The sequence below is a fragment of the Schistocerca piceifrons genome, chromosome 4 (assembly GCF_021461385.2).
Source record: "Schistocerca piceifrons isolate TAMUIC-IGC-003096 chromosome 4, iqSchPice1.1, whole genome shotgun sequence".
In the NCBI taxonomy this organism is placed as follows: domain Eukaryota; kingdom Metazoa; phylum Arthropoda; class Insecta; order Orthoptera; family Acrididae; genus Schistocerca; species Schistocerca piceifrons.
The window spans coordinates 544,540,992-544,564,988 of NC_060141.1; the positions used below are offsets into that span (position 1 = coordinate 544,540,992).

Consider the following 23,997-nt stretch of genomic DNA (forward strand, 5'->3'; position numbering starts at 1 on the left):
CTGTTGACTGCTTCACTGTATTCACTGCTTACGGTATTACAGTTGAACATGTTTTATAAGTAACTCCAGTGTACATAATACTTATTCATACATTAAGTTTTGTCATTCCCAGTAAAATATAATTTAAAAATGTGTTAAGTAAACTTTATATACACGTAATGCATTTTTATGTAATTCGCTCTTATACATAACAAATTCTAATGAAGTAAAATGAGTTTTGAATAATTGTAATGAGCATTGTTTGAAAAGAAACAATGTGATATTTTCCTTTCTTTTGTTGACATATGCAAGTACAGCAAGTGGGCGGCACTGCAGTGACAAGGGACAAAGACACAGTCGACGAGGGTGGGTGGGTTGACAAGAGTTGGTGGCATGGAAACAAAGACACTCCTGGCATTGTTGTCTGCAATCCGAGAATTCCTTTTGTGGTAACAGTCAAGAACTTAAAAGTTGCCAGCCAACATTTATTGTTGGACAGTGTTTATATCGTTCAGTTGCTTTCGATCATCCATGGAGAACAGCAAAAGGAAAATCTGGAATTGCTTCAAACGTATGAATTGCCTATACTACAGTAAGTACAGTCATTTACAGGATTTAAAGATTGCCATGGAATCATAGGGAGAACAATTTCTGACAGATCGAAAGCTGTGGATGACATCACTGTGCAGTGCTGAATTGATGAGGTTCTGCCGGGTATCTTAAGGGATTATCAACCTCAAAACATCTACAGCTGTGATCAGATTGGCCTAGTCTACTGTCTGCTTCCTAGTAAAACATTAGCAGAAAATGGTGATTCACGCCATGGAGGGAAGAATAGTAAAACTCATATTACAGTTCTTCTCACCATTAATGTAGATGGATCTGACAAACTTCCCCCACTTGTGATAAGAAAATCTAAGCCTCTGGGTTGTTTCAAAGGTCTAAAGAAGAAACCTACAGAATATGAAGCCAATAAAAATTCTTGGATGACTGTAATTTTAATGGAACAGTGATTAAAAATGGACATGAGGGGGGGGGGGGGGGGGGGGGGGAAAGCGTCCTGGTCTTATGGATCAGGGTGCAGATATCCACCCTAAATTAATTTTGGAAAATGTTTGAGTGGAATTTTTAACTCCAAACTGTACCAGTGTTCCATAGCTGCTTGATTTGGCTATTATTGCAAATTTCAAAGTGCATTATTGACAAAAAAGCTGGTTCAACATTGATAACGCTGATTGGTGCAGGCAATGAAAATCTCTTCATTAACTCACTACAAGCCAAGGAATTTATTTTGAATGCCTGGGAGCTGGTGTCATTGTCCACAATCAACAACTGTTTCTGTAAAGCTGGTGCCTTTCCGGAAGAGACTGCTATTGGTGATGGTGATGGTGGTGATGATGATGAAGTCACGTCCGGTAATGAGCTAGCTCTACTGGAGGGTGCAGATTTCGGCAGTTTTATGCATTTAGATGATAATCTCACCATATTTTCAGAACTACAGAATGAGGAGATTGTTGCTGATGTATGCCAACAACACAGTGATGATCAAAAAGGTGGACCATGATGGCTATGGAGATGGTGATCATGACTTGAATCTTGAAACACCTAAACTAAGTAAAACTTTAATGTGCAATCAATGTGTGCAGGCATTATATCAGTGTGAAAAGTCATGAAAAAGCTCAGAATTCATTAAAAAGTTTTAAATGAGGTGTATACACTTAATGCTTGAACAGTGAGACTACCCAAATTATCTGATTTCTTTAAAGTAACATCAAATTTAAAATAATGTATTTTCTCTTTAATACTGTATTTTTGTGATTTTCAAAGTGCCAAATTACAATGCCGTATATAATTTCTCCAAAGAGGGCCAGATAATATTTTTTGTATAACTGTTCATTTAATGACAGACAGCATCTTGATGTTGCCAGTTTCCACTCAAATACATCTGCTACAATAGTTCAACTATTTTTTGTGTGCAGAACTGCTTGTAGTTACTTTATCATTCTTTTTTTCTGGTGTGTCATAAACTCCATGTATAGATTGTACTGGATTGCCTATTCAGTATAACAGTTCATCCCTTGATACAGTGCATACTGCACTGAAAGTTTTAATGACAGTGTTTACTGTAAATTACTTGTAGGACTGATAAACTTGAATAACCTTGTACATTATTTTCATGTGATATGGTGGCACAGTGGTAAAGACATAGCACTCACTTTCAGGAGGAGCAGGGTTCAAATCCCCATTTGGCCGTCCTGATTTAGATTTTCTGTGTTTTCCCTAAAGTGCAGCATGGAAATTGTGAGACAGTTCCTTTGGAAAGGGTACAGCTGATTTCATTCCATATGCTTGCACAATCCAAGCCTGTGCTTCAGCTTAATTATTTAATTATTAACAGGACTTAAAATTTTTACATTATCCCATTTAAAAAAATTTTTTTAATCCCTATTTATTTCACTAATTGTAACAGGCACAAATCTTACAAGTTTTATTTCTCAGGAGTCATCTTATATTACATCAAAAATTAGGTACTCTGATAGACTATGTAGTGCTTACGAAGATGGATACCATGGTCATACAGTTATGTCAGTATTAGTATAAATGCATTGACCTGAGTCCAGTATCTTCAATACTGCATAGAACTAGTGAGTTAATGTAAATGTCATTCTTTAATTTATTTTTTTTTGTTCTGAGTGTAAATTATGTACTACATCATTTTGTTTGGTATTCTTGAAACTATATAACAAAGAAGGTTTTAAAATTCACAGCTTTCAGGATATAAATGAAAACTTCCTCAATATAAAAGTTGTAAAGAACAACTGTTGTCCTCTTTCGACATCCAGTCTGTGGTAAGGTTAAGTATAGTACACTGAAATGCCAAAGAAACTGGTATAGGCATGTGTAATCAAACACAAGAGATATGTAAAAAGGCAGAATACTTTGCTGCGGTCGGCAGTGCCTATATAAGACAACAGGTGTTTGGTGCAGTTGTCAGGTCGGCTACTGCTGCTACAATGGAAGGTTATCAAGATTTAAGTGAGTTTGAACGTGGTGTTATAGTCAGCGCATGAGCGCTTCTCCTAGGTAACAACGAAGTGAGAATTTTCCCATACAAGCATTCCGTGAGCGTACACTGAATATCAAGAATGTGGTAAAACATCAAACCTCTGAATTTGCTGCAGCTGGAATAAGATCATGTAAGAACGGGACCGACGCCGAGTGAAAAGAATCATTCAGTGTGACAGAAGTGCAACCTTTCTGCAAATTGCTGCAGATTTCAGTGATGGACCATCAACAAGTGTCAGCAATTGAACCAATCAAGGAAACATCATTGATAAATTGTATCGAGCAGATGGATGTATAAAGGTGTGGAGACAAGCTCATGAATCAATGGACCCTGCATAACAGCAGGGGACTGTTCAAGCTGGTGGAAGCTCTGTAATGGTATGGGGCATGTGCAGTTGGAGTGATATGGGACCCTTGATGCATCTAGACAAGACTCATGACAGGTGACACGTATGTAAGCATCCTGTCTGATACCTGCATCAATTCATCTCCATTGTGCATTCTAATGGACTTGGGCAATTCCAGCAGGACAATGCAACACCCTACACGTCCAGAATTAATATAGAGTGGTTCCAGGAACACTTCATCGGCCACCAAGCTCCCCAGACATGAAAATTATTGAGCATATCTGGGACGCTTTGCAATGTGCTGTTCAGAAGAGATCTCCATCCCCTCATACTTGTATGAATTTATGGACAGCCCTGCAGGATTCATGGTGTCAGTTCCCTCCAGCACTACTTCAGACATTAGTCAAGTCCATGCCACATCATGTGGTAGTTCTGCATGCTCGCATGGTCCTGCACGACATTAGGCAAGTGTATTGGCTCTTCAGGGTAGAAGTTACTGTTTAATGTCTTAAGGACAGCTTCTGTGAGATGTAAATCCCATTTGATTGAAGTGCAGAAACTGATATACAGCCTGCCTTCATTTCAACCACATGGCAGTATATTGTATCTCCATCAGTGTTGCAAGTTACTGTAGTCCCTTCGTAGAAACAGTAAAGTACCGTAGTCATTGTCAAACTCTGCAGCTATGAAGTTGTTGGTGTAACTCACTGTATCATCAAATTTGTCTTTGTACCTCCATTTAAAGTCAGTGATGATGTTTCAAACTGGAAATTCCTCTAGATTTTTAAAATGAAGAGACTGAAGAGGTTCAGAAAGAAATAACCCCCTCCCCCCCCCCCTCCACACACACACACACACACACACACACACACACACACACACACACTCTCTGCTATTAGTCTCGCAAGTTTGTGTATTTCTGTGTTTGACAAGGCTGTACACGAATATCTGTAATTCACTAGAAGGCATATAGATGTTTAAAGAGACCCAAAATAATTGTTTTGCAAAAGCCCTCATTTTATTTCACTCATGACACAAATAAATTGCACTGTCTGTCATTTTAGTCAGGTTTGGTCTTACATATTTTTTTTCATTTGTAAGAAGATAATAAATTTGTAAAAATTATAATAGAATAAAATGTTATATAGTTCTGCTTCAAAGTGTCTGTATGTATCATTCTATTTTGGAGCAAAATGTATCCAATATACTGTAAATAGCTTAATTGTTTCACATGGCACTTTTTTGTGTACCTTAGAGAATTTATTACAATATTCTTCTGTTGAATGACCTGGTATGACATTGTATTAGTAATATTTGCACGAGGTTAGATGTATCAGTAGTTTTTTCTCTTTTTCGTCATGAATGTTTGCAATGGCTGTTTTATTGAAGTGCAAATAATTAATTAAAACAATTTTATTGAAGAAATTTTGTTCATTTTTCAAAATAATGTGATTATTTATGGTTTTCTAGATGTGTTTGCTTCATCTTGGATTTTTGTTTACCTTTTAATAAGTGAAATAACTTGATACTTGAAGAGTTATGTTTCATGCTTACATCATGCATGACACCATGTACCATGTGTAGTAGTTCATTTTTTGTGCATTGACAGTCATGGCTGCATTCACTGTCAGTTTTGCTTGTGGAGTGGTTAGTTGCTCCGACCAAATAATTTTTAATGTATATGTAACTTTTAACATTTATTGTAAAACTTTGACTGAAACGTGATGCCATTAACAATAGAGCTTTGTTGCATATACATGAAAAGAAATCTGTTTGGAAAGATAATTTGAATTTTGCTTTTTAACTAGTTTTATCAAGCAAAGATCATAGTGTCAGATAAGCAAAACATAACATAAAATATTATTTTGGAATCAACCTTTTAGTACCTTTGTAGTTTTCTTTGTCAAAAAGCGAACGTCGGGGCCTGATGTTCTATTTGAAGTTATAGTTGCTTGTTGAATACAGAGAGGATAAAAATGAGGGAACAGATTTGAAGAAATATAATAGTCTTCCTTGCACCAGTAAGCAATTCAAATACGTCACAATAATTTAGCAGACTGCTGTTTTGGTTTTTGAATACTGCATTATAAATTCTTAAGTTTTCAATCTATAACGTCATGAATTGTTTTGTATGTTAATTTGTGTGTGGAGATTACCCATTTTTGTTATTAAAATTGGCAATAGCAATACTTGCAACACACAAAATGCATGTAACTGTAGGTGGAGAAGTCATTTCTGTGTAGTGACACCTATCAGATGAACGTTACACAGCAAAATGATGTGTTTAGGAAGTATGGGATACAATTTCCAGTACTAATGATAAGACAATAATTGATAAAACTCAGATCATCTTTCAAACAGCTGCGTATTTTGGATATGGGCAGTAAATATTTTGCTTGCTCCAAGGATGATTATTTCTTGACCAAGCAGAAAGAAAAGGAGGAGGAGTCGCAAAGTGATTTGGAGACAAGGTGCCATACAACACCTGTGGAGTCAGAGGCAATAGTTGTTCAGTCGATGAGATTCTGAAGGCAAATCGCTTATGCCATGGGCATTCTAAGACAACATACTTTCCCCTTAACTAGCCTGCAACATGCTCATTTTTATGTAGTCACAGTTACAGATTTAGTGTACACTCGCAGGAACCTCTGTTGATCAGATTTCAACTCCTCATTCTTTGTTTGTTGTGTAAAAACCATGTGACACTAGAGCTAGAACTGAAAAGGTGCTTGTAAATAACAATAATCGTTTCTCAGTCACATGTAACTGAGATAAATATAAAGTACAACTAATTGATACTATGTCATATGGAAAATTTAAAGAAAATACTAAAAATAGTTTTTATTATGACAGTGGAAAAGTCTCGTATGAAATATAATTAATAACTAAGGGACAGAACAGAATAATTTTAAAGACAAAACTCTGACTGTCAGAGAAGCACTTAGAGAGTACTGAAGCTGACTCCTTGTTTTGAGCTTCAGAGCAGTTATTTAACTCGTTAACATATGCATAAAGCCTTCTGAACCTGTCGTGTGAGAACTTACAGCTATGTTTTACTCCTTTAGGAGTGTGAGCATTTGTTACTCATAATGAATGTGATTTTGATGGTTACTTACTTTGAAGTTAAAATTTTATTAATTCCCAAAATGTCTCAGAACAGACTAAATATAAATCTACGTAACATACAATTAATTTGGAGTCTGTGAAGAAGTTGCACCAGAATGAACATTCCATTGTTACTGCAATTTGTGTTCAGTTATATTGCTGTTCTTTTAGAACAGTACTTGTAAAACAATCTTAATAATTAATTGCACCTACACCACAGGAATTCCATAAAATATTTAATGGATCAATAAATGCTCAAAGTTTGTCCAATTGTACATTTCTTAATTGTTTTAAAATTTATCCTTTTGTTTTGTTTGCAGTGATAACTCGGTTCGCTTGTGGAAGCTCCGCAGCAGGTACGACTTGTCACCAGATGGTGGTGACTGTGTCTGAAGACCAGTTTATTACTTGCCATGCATTCCTGAAGCAGCAGAGGTGGATCTTACTGATGAAGGGGTGGATGATGTTCACGATATGGTTACCACTCCTGAAGTGAACAGAAGATCTTTGTCATCCCTGAAAGTTTTGATTGTAGTGTTCTTAATGACATGCATAATGCTTTTTATTGTAATGAAAATGAGAAAAGCCTTGTTCACTACTGAATAGTGTCAATTGTACTTTCCTCAAGTGCCTTAAAATTGATTTATATTTTCTAGTTTGCAATTTTATCTTTCCAGGTCCTCTGAACTGGGAAATAAAATCATTATTTTGCTTGTCTCATGATTCTCCAATTGTACATTCACATGTATTGGTAATATGTGTCATGTTGAACATGAATAACAGATCTCACTGATAGATTGTCTTTTATGTGATCCACAGCTGACTGCTTCGGCATTGCAAGTTTCTCACAGTGTTAACATTTTGTCAGTAATTTGGAAGGCAGGGTGGAGGAACCAGATCTCAGGATTTTATGAAAGAGTACAGGCACATTTTTATTGAAACTGTAGTTCTGACATTCCAGTTTAATAACTTTAAAATAGAGCAAAACTGGCAAATATTTTTTAATTTTAGAAAGATTTTTGTCTTTAACTGTAGCATCATTTATTTTCAGAATAAGTTCCTAAAATGGAAGATTGTTTTCTTTGTTTCTTAATGACTTTTTCTCTTCTCTTTCAAGAAGAGGTATAAGACTGATACATGACTGTGAAAATGCCTATTATAAAAAGAAAAACAATTAACTTATGCAGTGTGATTTATTTACTGATTTTGTACTGTTATAATGGACATTTGTTTGTGATCTGTACCGCAGCATTATTTTATTTACACTTGTATTATCTTTGCTTTACCTAATTTTGTCTTTATAAAAAATGTATGTCAGCAGTCGTAGTTCAGACAGTGGTCAGAATTGCAGCTTACTGTGTCAAGCTGAGTGACTGTTGCTGTAAAATTGAAACCAATGAAAATCAAATACCGTAACAAAAATACTCATTGGTGATTACTAATTACTTTATTTATGTCTCATTTTATTTATTAACTGAACTAGTGAATTAATACTGTGTGATACAGTGTAATATTTGTATATATGGAAATATGTGTAAAGAGTGATTATTGAAGTGTTAAATACAGTATTATACAAAAAGTGCCTTTTTTATGTTACTTTTGTATTGGGATGAGTATGATGTTTTATTTATCTCCCCTATTAAACCGTTGCGTAAAACGTAAGATGAGATCCTGAGCTGTGGGAAGTCGGTTTATTCGTGTTGTTAAATGTTTTGTTTCTTTGGGATTTTATAGGTCAAAATGGGAGTAACTGGGAACGAAAGCAACACAATGGCAGAGTCAGGGATGCGAGGTGTGTCAGAACCAGAAGCGGTACGGATTTTGTTGGAAAAGGTAGCACAATTGACAGCAGACAATATGCAACTGAGAAGTGAATTGACATCTAGGAGTGAGTGGGAAAACGCATATGATCAGTTGTAGGCTAGGGTGCTGCAGCAGGAGATTGCTCCAGCTGCTGCAAGTTTGATTATTCTGTTTTCTGGCAAGGCATCTGAGGATGTGTTATTGTTTGTGGAGGACTTGGAAACTTCAGCTGTGATGAATGGTTGGTCGGATGAACAGTTGTTACATGTGGCCAAGATTAGATTAACGAGTGGAGCGAAGACATATGTAAGGTGTTCTCAGGCCTTAAGAAAGTCAGGACAGTTTAAGCAGTTGAAAGAGGGGATTTTACAGAGGTACAAGAAACAGAATAGTGCTCAGTACTTTAGGGAGAGGTTGAGTACAATGACGAAGAGACAGAGGGAGATGATAGAGAAATTTGCGGACAGAATAAGAGAAATTAATGAATATACTTACAAGTTAGGTCAGAGCAATGAAGTGAATGTTGTTCTGTTGCAGGAGTCCGAGCAAAAGGCACTTGATGTATTTTAGAGGGGGTTACTGGCGAATATGGAGCGGAAAGTGTATGAAGAGACTCCGAAAGATTTGTATTGGCCATTCAGCTGGCAATTCAATGTGAGGAAATAGATGTGGCAACAGGGGTCCACTAGAGGCAAACAGTGTTGACACTGGGTATAAAATGTTATAAGTGTGGTAGTACAGGACATGTGCAGAGGCAATGCACCCAGTCACTGAGAAATAGTGGAAGAGGTGGAAGTCAGCAGTGTGAAGGATGGAGAAGTGGAGTTAGTAGAGGTGGACAATTGTTAAATGGCAAAGGGGGTCTGTAGAGGTGGACAATTGTTAAATGGCAAAGGGGGTCTGTAGAGGTGGACAATTGTTAAATGGCAAAGGGGGCTCAAGACCCACCTAAGGGGGGCCCCATTTAATTTCAATGCTACAAATATGTATGCAGAGGTGGAATGTTCAGTGGTAGGATTCATAGTTACTAAAAAGTTTAAGATTTTGTTGGACACAAGAGCGCAAGTGTCAGGGGCTACTAAGGGTTTAATGGGCCAAAGGAATTTAGACACACCACATTATAGGTCTCGTGGAGTGGGGGATAAGGAGATCACACCTTTGGGGTCAGTGCTGTTTGACTTTCACATAGGGAAAGTCAGATTTGATGCATACATAGAGAAAGTACCATGGGTAAGTGAGGGCTACGACATCATCTTAGGAGTAGATTTCTTGCATCAACATCATGCCAAAATTCACCTCAGACAATGAACTGTGGAGTTTGGTGAAATGTTATTTAAGCTAGGGGAAACTGTTGTCAATGCAGAGCTGTCACAAGGGGTGTTCAACGTAATGAACAAACCAATTGAGCCGCATACATTAGCATTAAGGCTTAATTTGCATGAGTGTGTGTCTAGTGGCACTGGGTGAGTGAGTAAGTGTACAGTCAAATCTTCCTGTGGGTACGGTATGTGTTATTGAACCATTGGAGGATAATGAAGTTTTGGATCCTTTAGGTTGTTTTGTGAAACGTAGTATTGTACGCGTGCAAGAGGGAAATGATGGGCCAGTAGTCCCCATGAACGTGAACGTGGATAATTTTAGTACTTTGGACGTGAATTTCGGAAAAGGGGTTTTAGTAGCGAATTTTGATGTACCGGATGACGAATACTGGTGTTTGAGAGGTAGGTGTAGCGATCAACCACTAACTGCTGATGGAACTGCATTGTGTAACAAAGTTAAGCATTTGAAAGGAGGAGAAAAAGAACATATGGAAGAATTGTTGTGGGAATTTAAGGATTTGTTTTTACCGCAAGGGCCATTACCAGCAACTTCACTAGTTCAACACGATACCAACAGAGAAGGAAGCACCTGTTTACCATAAACCATAGAGAATGCTAAGGTATTTGCAGCTGATTGTGGAGCATTTCATTGATCAGCAGTTTGCGGACAGTATTATAGAGCATAGTAATAGTTGCTGGGGAGCGGGCATTGTTGTTGTGCCTAAAAAAAAGTGGCACTAAGAAATACATGTTCTGTGTGACTACCAATACCTCAATAATAAGACAGTAATGGACGCATACCCCATTCCAAACATATTGGACACATTGGATCACTTAGGTCAGTGCCAGTACTTTTCTACGATGGATTGGACAAGTTGTTATCATCAGTTAGAGGTGGCTCCAGAGCATCACCCAAAAACTGCTTTCTCTACACCTGGAGGCCATTACCAGTACATCAGAATGCCATTCTGTCTGAAAAATGCTCCAGTAACATTTCAGAGGTTGCTAGACATTGTCTTGAGGGGATTGAAACCACGATAGTGTCTTGTCTATTTGGATGACGTTATAGTGTTTTCAAGTAGTATGGAACAACATAGACAGCAGTTAAGGGAAGTCTTTATGAGGTTAAGAGCAGCTCGTTTGACGTTGAGCCTGGAGAAGTGTCATTTTGCATTGGAAGAAGTGAAATATTTAGGTCATATCATCAGTAAGGGCGGAGTGTGAACAGATCCAAGGTTGGTACAGGCTGTAAGGAATTTTGGGGAGCTGAGCTGAAAACAGTTAAGGAAGTGCAATCATTCGTCGGAATTTGCAATTTCAATTGAAAGTTCATGAAGGGTTTTGCAGATTTACCACAGCCACTGACACGTTTGTTATGGAAGGGTATGAAATTTGAGTGGACAGAAGAGTGTCATAAAGTGTTTGACGAACTGAAAGAAGTGTTAACATGAAGTCCGGTTCTTGTGTTTCCAGATTTTGAAAAGGAATTTATTCTAGAATGCGATGCATCCAATCAAGCATTAGGGTGTGTTCTTAGGACGGAAATTGATGGGAAAGAACATCCTGTAGCCCATGTGTCTAGGCAGCTGAATGCAGCAGAGAGGAATTATTCAACAACAGAGAGGGAGATGCTTAGCATAATCTAAGGAATCACATATTTTAAATGTTATTTATATGGGAGAAAATTTATGGTAGTGACAGATAATGCTGTGTTGAAGTGCTTGTTGGGGTTGAAGGATCCGTCCACTAGAATCGCTAGGTGGGCTATGAGGCTTAGTAAATTCAACTACGAAGTGGTGCACAAGCCTGGGAAGGAGCATGGTAATGTGGATACACTGAGTAGAAAGGTGGCAAAAGTATAGGTTATGACCTAACAGTATGGCAAGAATTACAGGACACTGACAACGATTGTAAATTGTATCGGACACAGCCACAATTTAATATGTACGTCGATCTTCTGTGCAGGGAAATGAAGTTGGGTCCAAGGGTAGTAGTGCCAGTGAAGCTGAGAGATGAGGTTTTAAAAGAAGCACAGGATCACGTGTTATCTGGTCATGGTGGGAGTAGAGCGACAAATAGGAGAGTGGCAGAGAGGTATTCATGGAGGGGTAGGAAAGTAGATCTGGATGTATGTCAAAAATTGTATAACATGTGCGCAGAGAGCAAATTTGATTTGGAAACAGATACAGCTGCAATGATTGCCGGAAGCGACATGTCCATTTTCTAAGCTGGGAATTGATGTCTTAGGACCTTTCAGTCGAACACCATCAGGGAACAGATTTGTTCTGACAATAATAGACCGTTTTTCGAGGTATGTGGAGATGGTGGCTATGCCAAATCAACAGTCAGCAGTAGTGGCGAAAGCATTAATAAACAACTGGATTTTGAAGTTTGGTGTACTGGAGACAATAATTACTAACCAAGGGACCAAATTCATGTCAGATTTAATGAAGGAACTGTATAAATTGCTGAACATAAAGAAGTTAAGGATGGGCACGTTGCATCCACAGGTGAATGGAATGACAGAACGGGTACACAGAACAATAAGGAAGATGCTGAGTTTTTATGTGGGTTCATATCACCGTCAGTGGGACAAGTATTTGAAGCATATTATATGCACATACAATGCAAAAATGCATACCAACACTGGTTTGTCTTCATTTGAGGTAGTGTAATGGCAAAAAATGGTGTCTCCGATTGATTTAGTGAAGCTACAGAAAGGAAGGACTGGTGAATATGTACGTAAATTTGCAAGGACAATTCAGGATGTTTGGAAACAGGTGAATATGAAGGCTTTGGAGAGGCAGGAAGATGCAGTGAAGCAGTGAAGCAGAAAAGAAGTTTACTGTAGTACAGAGTAGGGCAATGGTTAATGCTGTCCAGCCCCTACATGCCAAAAGGGAAAACGAAGAAGTTTGTCACAAGGTATCAAGGGCCATACCAAGTAGTTGAAACCACATCCCCCGTTAATGTTAAGCTTCAGCTGCCAACTAGAACAATGATAGTACACATTGGGCAGTTGCAGCCATTGAAGGGTTGTCCGGATGTGATTCCAGACATGTCACAGAAAGGGAAGAGGAAGAAAGAGAGAGCGGAGAGAGGTGTTAAGCACAGGGAAAACCAGGAAGATAGAGTACAGCAAGATGTACCATGTGCTTTGCAATCCAGAAAGTAGTAGAGTATTTGCAGTTTTTTTTGTTTTCTTGTTATGTATCACTAGGTTTGTGTAGATTAATTAGGCATTGTATTTTCATATGTTGTGTGTGTTTTTGAGTATTGTGAGCCTGCTGGGGACAGCATTCTTTTTGAAGAGGGAGGAAGGGCGATGGTAATCCCTGTCCTCAGATCACTGAAAAGGGGAGCGTTGAGCAAGTTTGTAGAAGCAAGAACTGAGTAGGTATTGCTGATCTCGGCAGTTAACAGCTGGTTCAACCAAGATGACGAGAGAGGAATTATGGAGCTGGCATAGAGGGAAGGTAACAGTATGTCCAGCCAGGGTGATAAGTACCAATCCGGACATGTGCACGGTGCAGTTATTTTTAGCCAGGAGGAAAGAAATAGACTGTCCAAGGGACATTGCGAAGCCAAAGTTGAGCTTGCAACGGGTCGGGATGCATTGGATTTTCTCCACCTACAGAAATGGGATAGTAGTATCAAGTTGCTTTGAGCAGGGAGTATTTGCAGAAGTGAAACATATATAGCTCGAGAGGAGTGGAATTTTAATCAATGGAACTGCATGTAACGTAATAGGACCAACCTTCCATCTGCCAGAATCAGTTTCAGGAGTCACACAATTGAATGTTACACAGCCACAGCTGTACTGGCCAGAAGCAACTTAAGAGGCTTTGCCAAGGCAGAATCTGACATTGTTAAATCAAACTCTGGAGACAGGTCTGTTGAGATCTGTAAACCAGTTCATTTCAGAGCAAGAGGGGCGCATATCAGCTGAACACCTTGTGCAGCATGTTTCTCAATATGGGGAAAGGCAACGACTAGTAACAATCATTTTGAGCACCTCTGTGCCAAGTGCCATTGCAGCCTTAACTTTGTTGTGTGTTGTTTTCATACTGATGGTAGTCCAAATCCCACTGGATTGGATACTGAGGACGTAAGACGGGTAGGTAAGGAGTTGATTGAGCTTTAAGTGGAGTGGTCATCCATTAAGGAATTTTTACGTTTTGTCTCATGTCACATGTTTTAAGAGAATTAGACCACATCTAAGTTTTCTAATAGTAGTAGTAAACACGTTCAGATTCAGATTCTTTATTGGTCATTTAGCATTATTACATGCAATAGACTTTGTCAGTCCACTTCACCTATTAATTTTACAAAATAAATTTTTACATATTTAAGTTGATATTGGGCATTTCTAAAAATTCTTCTAATGAATAGAATGGATTAGTTAACAAGAAGTTACATACGTTTTCTTTAAATAATTTGTCAGTATGACTATTGTTAGTTTTAGCTAATCTATTTTATGGAACAGCAGAGAAGTACAGGTTCTTGTATAGTAGTCATGCCTTCAGCAAGTATGTTGTTAACACTGTCAAGAATATATAAATTAATAACTGTTAAAATTCTGTATTCAATGAACAGTGGTTTATAATGTGTCTTATTATCTACTTTAGCCATTACACTGATTGCTTTCTTCTGGAACACCATAATTTCATTTATTTTTCTGCTGCTTCCCCCAGAGTATTAACCCATACCTTAAAACAGATTGAAAAAAGGCAAAGTACGCTGTCCTTATGTACTCAAATGTCACACAACACATCAGTCTCTTCAACAAATATATAACTATTGACAACCTAACCACTATGTGATCAACATGAGAGTTCCATGTTAGACTGTTGTCAAGTATGATACCTGAAAACTTTGCCTTTTGTTTTTCTATTTTTGTAGTCTTTGATAGACTGAACCACATATTCTGAGTCTTTTCCTTATTGATTGACCATTTGCATTAAACCATGATGTTGCATTTTCTTTTGCCAATTTCATACCACTTACAAGGTTATCAAATACATGGATTACCGATAGAAAAGTTGTGTCATCTGCATACATATATGTCTTTACATGTATATTTCCTGGTAAGACATTTATGTGTACAAGCAAGAGAAGTGGTCCCAATTTAGATCCCTGCAGCACTCTGTGTCGAACCTCGAGTGTGTTTGACTGATGACTTCCTGAACTCACCACCTGTTTCCTTTTATTGAGGTATGATTTGATGAGTTTTAAACTTTTATCACATATTCCATACTACTCGAGTTTAGAGAGCAAAAGTGAGTGGTCAACACAGTCAAAGGCTTTGCTCAGATCACATAAGGTTACCTGTGTGTGAGCATGGTCCTCGAGTGCTGCTAAAATGTCTCTGACTAAGAGCTCTATGGCATGTATATCTGACCTTTATTTTCTGTAGCCAAACTGTGATGCACTTAACATATCATTTAGTTCTAGGTACTCATACATCTGCTGATATATTATGCCTTGAAAGACTTTTCCTAGTACTGGAAATAGTGAAATTGATCTGTAGTTTGCTGAATCTGATTTGATACCTTTCTTAAAGACTGGAGTCACCTTGGATAGTTTGAGAGGATCAGGGAAAACCCCTTCTATGAGACACAGGTTTATAGAATATGCTAATGGTGCTGCAATATAATGTACGATTTCTTTCAATAGATTGTTTGACATATTAAAAATATCTGTACTGTATGAATTTTTCATTTCTTTTTTTTTTTGACTATTTTAAGAACTTCATGTTGGCGTACCTCTTTAAAGTGTTTCAATGATGATCTGGTCCTATTATGATTTAGGTTTGCACTCTTAAGATAATCTATATATGTTACACTGGGTTTACTGGTCAACTTTTTGATATCATCAGCACAGCTTACAAAATATTTGATGAATGTATCTGCTGGTATTGGGACTGTCTTGTCAAAGTTTCTGACTTCCCCTTTAACAGTATTAATTACTGACCAGGCTGTTTTGCATTGGTTTTTACTATTTTTTATGAGATTTGTGTTGTATCTTTGTTTCGCCAATTGTAACTCTTTCTTATACAGTTTCTTAGTGTTTTTTTTTTTTTTTTTTTTTTTTTGAGATCCTTAATTTCATTAGAATTATTTACTTTGCCAAGGCGCTTCAACAGCAGTAGCTTATTTTTTAGATTCTCCAGTTCTTTGGTGTACCACAATTTACCCTTTCTTGTTTTATGATATTTCTTTTGAACAAGATGGGCTTTTAAAGTACTTAACTGTGGAATGTTTCATAAACTGTTTGGGCACTGGAATCACAGTTTTGAAATAATTTGTCCCAGTTAGTTATGCTCAGCTGGTGTGTTAGTTTTCTGAGATTGTGTTTTGTTAATATTAAAGTATTATATTTTGTTAACTTTCGTGCAGCCTTGCTCTCATCCTCTTTTATAAAATGTCTTAACTCTACTGTTAACTTGGAGTGGTCCGAGAAAACAAATTCCTTTACCTTGATGGAGTACATATCATGAGCACAGTTGACAAAAGCATTACCCAAGCACGCTTTTAGTTTTGTTGGTTCTGAATTTACATGATGGAAGTTGTGCTGCCTCAGCATATTCAGTAACTTATTTACACTGGGTTTGTTACATGTTACATCAAAGCTTGAATTAAAGTCTCCCCCAATTGCAGTTACATATTGTTTCCTCTTTGTTATGTAGCAGAGTACACTGTCTAAATTATCTAAAAAAGTTTTATCATCTGAGTCAGGGGAATGGTAGATATATACTATGATAAGTTTCATTATATCACATATGATCCTGGTAATTTCAAAGTGTTTCTCTACACATACCCAACTAAGATCTAGTGCTCTACACTCTATTTCATTTGAAACATAGATAACAGTACCACCATTACAGTACTGAGATCTGCAAAAACTGATTCCATGTTTATAACCTTCTGGTACATAGTATTGTATTTGTTCTGGTTTAAGCCAATGTTCAGATGGACACAAGAAAGAATACTTATTCTATGGCAATGACTCCTCCGGAATTTCAACTTTACTTTCAAGACCCTGAATGCTTAAAAATAAGATGTTGTTGTGACTTATCTATGAGTTAGCAGGCTTTTTTTCACATTTTTATTTTCTTCTTGGCTTGAAACCATAAAAAATTATCACTGAATGACACAGATGTATTTTTCCTTTGGCTCCTCCTTAAGCATTTCTGTGTTGCTGCTCCAGTTGTTGGTTCTGCTACTGCTGCTGCTGTTGTTGCTGCTGTTTCTGCTTCTGATGATAATGATGGTGGTACTGCTGTTTCACTTATTTCTGGTGTTTGTTGTTCCACAACTGCTGTGCCTTTCTGTGAATTGTTAACATTTGGGGTGTTCACTTGCATTAATAAAATTTCACATTTGTCTTGGAGAGGTGTAGCTTCACTGACAGCAGATTTCACACTTGAGTCTCCAGGTAACACACACTTCCTATCCACAAGAGATATGACTTTTCTATCATCACACTGCACATTTGAGATTTTATTTACTAGTTCTAAAATTTTTGTTACTATTACGTTTTTTCCAAATACATTTAGATGAGAACTGTATGTTGTGTGAAATCTTTTCCCTAAATTGCTGATGTAAACAAATGTTATATTTTCAAACCACTTGCAAATATTTTGCATCTCTTTGTTTGCAGTTTCATTTTCTTTATTTACACTGGACCATTCTATCAAGTCGTAACAGTGTGGCTCTCAGCTCATACAGTTTTCTTTTTAGCGAGATTAAGAGATCGTTTCTTTCGTTCCTAGCGACATCATTTGATCCCGCCAGGAAGATGGAAAAGTCTTTTTTGCTCAATGAGGAATTTTTTTCTTAACTCATTGATGTGGCAGCACTGAATTTTGCTCCTGGTTTTATTGTACAACTAAGATTAAAATTCTGACTGCTTGTACACCGAAATTCAGTGGCTATATTTCGTCCTTTGCTGTCGGCATACAGTTCAATTTTACTGGAACTTGCTGTTCTGAGATTATCTGTTTTCTGCCTACCTGTGCAGTAAGTGAAGTCTTGTTTGGCACTATTTATTATGTCTTTTTTTGTTGACACACGTTGATATTGTCTTAGTAGAACAGCTTAATGGTGAAAGATTTTTTGTGAGCACTTTCGCATATGATTGTTTGCCTAACTGCTGCTGAAATATTCCAAAGTTGTTTGATTTTCCACATGGTACACTCGAACTGTTAACAGCACTGTCACATCCGTAGTCGAAAGAGCTTGGAAGTAATTTTCGTTCACTACATTTATATTTCTTTCATCGTTTTCTGTATCTTGTATTATCTGTTTGCATCTTTTGTACTTCACTTCCGTCTAAATCTCTGACATATTTGTACTTTCATGGCGCGATTTTGTCATGTTCCATTCACTTTTTACTTCTTTAAGTTTCTTGATACCCATCTTCAAGGAACTGATAATAAATTGTAAACTAGACACACGTTCGCTGAGCTTTGTAATTTCATCCTTACAACTGTCACAATTTTTCTTTTTCACAGCATGTCATATGTACATGCCAACCCAAAAATGTTTAAGAGTAGTTAGAGGTCGACCTGGGGACCAGCTCTTTCCAAAGGGGGGAATAATGTAGCAGCACCACCGTTTAAGGTAGGAAAAAGTTGAGTTTGGTGCAATATTTCTGAATGCACATGTTACAGCCAGGTGCGGGCCTGTTGACAGTAAATTACGCTTACTAGTGGTTGCAAAGTAGAATGGAGGCCACAGGGCTAAGGGCCATCGAACTGCTGAAAAGAGTAAATGCAGCGGTTTGCATGGTGCAAGTTACAGGCAGAAGAGGGCCCACTGGTGCAATCTAGGTGTTATGAGTACGTGACTCGGAGTGGCACATTAGCAAACCAGAGGTGCACAGCTGCAGATAAATAGGTACTGGATTTCTAGCAAGGTGGATTCAAGTGTGGCAGCTCTCCTGGATGGCGGGGTGTGTCACATCACTGGCTACACAAAGCAGCAGATGGGGCGCCAGTGTTCCAGTCCATGGCGGATCGCTGGTTCGACCCTCTGAAGCCAACACGGGGTCCGCAGCCAGCCAGCTGTGGGCCACTTGATGGCTCACTACCGCGGTCAGTCTTGTTGGCTCCCAACACATGCCAGAGACACCCTGAGGTGAGGGCCACAGATTTGGCTGTCAGATCGCAGGCGCTTGTTGTCGCCTGTGAGCTTAACCACGACGGCGAAGAAGCACACAGCGGGCCGCCCTGCAGCCCCTAGCGAGCGGAGCTGAGGCAACGGGGACAAAGGCCGCTGAGTCAGCTGCTGGCGCATCCTGACATCATCAAAAACCATGGCTGTACATGGCTGGCATGCCGCAGTACGTTGCACGGGTCGCTGGGGTAGCCCTTCCACGCAAAGCTGTTTCACAGACAGTGAAGTGACATCCTCGGCATCGTGGGACCCTGTGACGCAGACAGAGGGGAACAAGGCACTGTAGCTAGGAATAATAAAACTCTTTAAGATCATGGCCGAGTTTTAATACTGCGCATCCTTCCAGTTTCCATCCATGTCCAACATTCCTGTACTGCATTCCAACATCTACATTTGGCAGTGACAGCTACAAGGCTAACAATTTTAAGCTTATGCATCTTATTCAAGAATTCTAATGGTTTCAAAGTAATGTATTCAGAGTTTGACTCATAAGTTGTTTCCAAATATTTAATTTTTTCTTATAAACCTGTTGTGACATCATAATGGTACTCATTGATAAATAAGTTGCATGCCTTAGTGATGTGATTGCCAGTCATCTTTAAGTACGTCTAAAATCTTCACTGTTTCAAATTGGGTTTTCAAGTTAGACACTAGATCGTCAATAATGATATAAAATACATTTAATTTGAATAAATTTTCTGAATTTACATCTGTCACTTCATACTTGGCTTCAACATAAAATTATTCTCTCTTCTTAGTGCCCACCTCAGGAAATGCAGGATCGATATTAATTGCACTGGCAACTACTTTAAATCAGGGAAAATGGTGTCTCAATTTTTGCAGAGATATTTCAAGTCTTTTAATAAGCTTTCAATGTGTCTTACCTCAACATCAATGGTAGTATTTCGAGCTTGTAGTCAATTGGTGCCATGATTAAACAAATTATATCACATAATCCAAAACATCCTGTACAACAGAATATATTTCAGTTAACAAATTAAACATACTGAGAGTTTCAACAGCAATGGCAATCTTGTCCGAGTGAACTGCAATTGGTATTGCATCGTTAATCTGAGCAGTCCAACAGGTATCAGACATGGAATATAAGGAACTTCCAGCACTGTTTCAGAATGTCCTGTCATTGTGGGCTGTTACTGAACTGGTCATAAAGAGGTTGAATACTCTGAAAACAGTATTTGCTTCATAACAATTCCCAGCTGCATGTACTCCACATAAGGCTATAACAACATGCAGAGAAAACTTTGCAAGAGGATTTCACTGAAGAAAATTTGTCTGAGCTTCTTTATACGACTATCTAATATTACTTCTGTTATCATAAACTTGATGGGGCATTCAGTGATAGGAATTTAGTATTGATCGAACTAAATGTGCACTAACAACTCACGTTTTCTGATTACACTCTGTGGATTCCAAAAACTGTTAATTTATTTCATATTTATCAATTTCCTTCTTGGAATAAATATAATGCAGGATGAATGTTATTTGTTCAGTATGATTTGAATTAGGAGTTGCATCAACAATAATTGAATAATACTTCTCATTCTCCCTTGCTTTCAAGATGGCACCGCTGACATGATGGGCACAACTAGATATAAATAAATTCTGAGTATCATGTGACAGATAAAGCACTTGTAAACACTTTTCAGACTCTTGTCGGTCTCTAACCTTGCATAGTGTTTCAAGAGGTTTAATATTCTGAGGAAATTTTCATTATTTGGATCTCCAGTTTTGTGAGCCTCTTTGAGCAAGAAATGATGCTACATCAATCACTTGAAACTACCAATGTAAGTTGGCTGCTCTACAGACAAACAAAAATAGAAGATTATCTCTTTACTTCTGAGCATCAGCATGGCCAATGTAGATCTTTCATGTCATTTCATTTCTTCACCTTTACAACTTTTCCAGGACCACTACATACAAATACAAATTTTTATGTTTGCATACTCGTTTTTCATGTAAAATCATCTTGTGATGGAATCAGAATTGCCTTATCTTTGAATTTTATCGCTAGATCTACCAAATTGTAATGATGTTTACCAGCTCTTGCCGTGTAAATTTGTTGGAGATATGTATTGGTAGGATTTCCAACAACATTTAAAGAAAGCACAAGGTGGTTTTAGTGCATTCAAGGTTAAACACGAAATGGAATTTTATGCTATTGTCCTGTAAGTCTCCTAACCCTGAAAAGGAAAGGAAGAAATAAGACTGGCTATGCTGGTGCTAGGTAATGTTTTTTTATTTATAATATGATACAAAAATTATTTTATAATAGCAGTCTGATTTTTGACATAGGACCCTGGGGGATCTGATCCCTTGAGAGACTTGGGTCTTCCATGAGGCTTGGATCCCAGGGATTTTGCCCTCCCCCTCACTCTGTGCCCCCCCCCCCCCCCCGCCCCGCACACAGTTATTGAGCTTCTCAGATTTTAACTCATTCATCACTTGTTAACCCCCCCCCCCCACCCCCCCACCCCCCCCACCACAAATGTTGACACTGCTTCTGTCAATTTTGATAATCAACCACATTTTTTTGACTCTTCAATTTTATTAGTTAACTTACATTTCAGTTCACTGTTTGAGTTTTCAGTTTTTTTATCTGTCTAAGTCACCCAGATTTCTATCTCTTACTTTGAAACTTCAGTTTTCAGTTTTATTACTCAGTTCTTATCTGAGTTGTCTATTTTATAGTCCAGTTCACTATCTGTTCGTAATGTGTTCAAGTATCACATTTCCCCTTGAGAATTAATTTTCGTATATTTGTTCAGACCCTGAATCATTCCCTACCTGACTGTCTGAAACTTACTCTTCTTTCATCATCTTGGTACGATTTTTTCCACAGAACAATAACAGAAAAAAAATATACATGAAGCCCTACTGCAGTCACTGCACAGAATCATAATAAAAGAATAAAACAGTACTTATCTCATGTCCCACTCATTGTAGTCGCAGTCCAGTCCAGTAATAATATTCTTATGTCACCAGCTGACAGTCAGGTGCAGATAAACATCTGTTGCTAGGTTCATTGTTTTGATTTTCATAAACAGATAACTTTCGAATAGTTTTTCTCATACACCTTGTAATGTCCTCACAGAAAATACCCTCTACCATGCACCAATTAATCATCGTCAATCAAACCATCCACATTCATTCACTTTGGAAAAGTATCTGATCTGATTTTCTCGTAACATATGTGGCGACAGCTCGACGACGCCAAAGTATTTTCTAGTGCGTTTATTCTTTGAAATAACAGAGATGCATATATGCATTCTCCATGGTTGTTAGAGTGGTAACTAGGACAGCTTCTGGAGTATCTGTTGAGGGATTGACGTGTTTCTGAGAGATACATATTCTGCTTTTCTTCTCGCTAAAGCGAGCCAATTAACATTTGTGCCGCTAGCAGTTTGTTTGAAGAGAAAGAGACTGTAAACAGGAAATAATTAAGACGTGGAATCACCGGAGATCTGGACATGAAATGGAGATGGATTTAATACACAATTTCCTTCATAAATAAGGTTTGTGACTTTTTTGTTCTGGAGTGAATGAACGAATGAGTTTTCTGAATCATTTGATGATCATGTTGGCCCTGTAATTAGTGGAGAAGTTTCAGCTGTGTCGAAGAGAGCCTGCAATCACTGAGTCTGTGTTAAATCGTCCAAAAAGGCTTCGTACACATCTGGAATTCACAATCTTTCGTAAAAGGAATAAATTGTTCACACGATTGATTCTCCCGACTGAATGCTGTGTTTAACAGTAATAATAAATGTAAAGATCTCTTACAGCAAGCCAGCTGCTGATTACCAAGATGAAGGACTCTACCAAAGATTCTATTTGGCTGATTTCACGTAATAAAATATTATATTAAAAACTGTACATAGATAAAGGAGAGAAAGAGAGAGAGCGAATGAAAATAGAGATAATACTAATAATCCTCCATTAGTCTAACTTTTCGCCTGTCTTATCACGGATCAGCCAAGAAATGGGAGGCCCTTGCTTTACTGTATAGATTTATGTGTGAAGGTGAAGGGATCTTAAAGGCAACAGATACACGTCTATACAGACAAGACATTACACAAAATTAGCGGCTAGCTGCATTCATCATCTATTCATAGATGAAGAGACGGCAACTTATTATCTTCAACATTTTTAAAAAAAATGTTAAAACCTACTGGCTCAAATTAAAATAACTTAGCACCTCCTCTCGTCCAACAGATGGAGCTGGACCTGACCACACCACAGCAACTGACACCTTCTGTATCTGGTTATGGGCTCAGGATGTGGACATGTGCCATTCTGGTAGTTTTCTAAGGGAAAGATGGCTGGGTATGACTCGAGGTTGCCTTCCCCTGCAGGCACAGCTTCCAGTCCATCGCAGCATCCATGCTTCTGCCTCCCCCACTGTTGTCATGCTCCCTATTCACAACGATGGTCCTTCACTTTGGGGGTGGGGGGAGGAATGTTACAGTGTAAAGTCAAGTGCCGGCATGCCAGTTGGGAACCAGAAAGCAGAGAGGGCTGTGAAGAAGACATCAGCCAGTTGCACACTGCTCGACCCCTCTCCAGGATGACAACGTGACAGCAGCGGCCTCTATTCAAAGAGAACATAAGAGCCACACATGATTGGTTGTGGCTCAGTTCAAGAGTAGCTTCAAGACTAGTTATATCACTTGTACCAGGTAGCATTTTCTATACTGAAGAAACTTGCTTATTTTGGATGTTGCCCTTCGCTTGCAATACAGCTATGTAATTCTCAAAGATAAGCATTGTCAATTATTTTTCATAATAAAACTCATTAATATGATCTGTTCAAATTGTTGTCTAGCGATCCAGAAAGTGAGTTTTCTAGACACCCCATATTCAACGACTAAGCAGGATTCAACACAAAGATTCCGAATGAAAAAAGATTGGTTGGTGGATAATGAGAGCAAATGAAGCAGTCAGTACAATGATGCATATGATGCTGTAAAGGATTAGAAATGATAAAATTACATTTAGACCAATTAACTGAAAGAAAATAATGATCAAAATTATTTCCCTAAAGATTTAAAAATAAAAAAAATTTGAAGCTCCTAATGAGTTTCGAACCCACAAGCTTCTGTATTTCAGGCAAATATCTGAAACACTACGCTATGCAGCCAATTGGAACAATGCTGTGTACATCAGGCAAACATCTTAAACACT

The 23,997-nt window shown here is 38.0% G+C and overlaps 1 protein-coding gene across 3 annotated transcripts in view; it reads left to right on the forward strand.

Moving 5' to 3' along the window:
* LOC124795495 (kinesin-like protein KIF21A) overlaps positions 1-8,042 on the forward strand; it is a 493,366-nt gene extending 485,324 nt beyond the window's left edge. For all 3 annotated transcript variants that reach the window (XM_047259545.1, XM_047259547.1, XM_047259546.1), the window contains one exon: positions 6,818-8,042. In XM_047259545.1, the coding sequence (XP_047115501.1) occupies positions 6,818-6,890 (73 nt within the window). In that variant the 3' untranslated portion in view covers positions 6,891-8,042. The remainder of the gene's footprint in view (positions 1-6,817) is intronic.
* Positions 8,043-23,997: the final 15,955 nt, after the last annotated feature.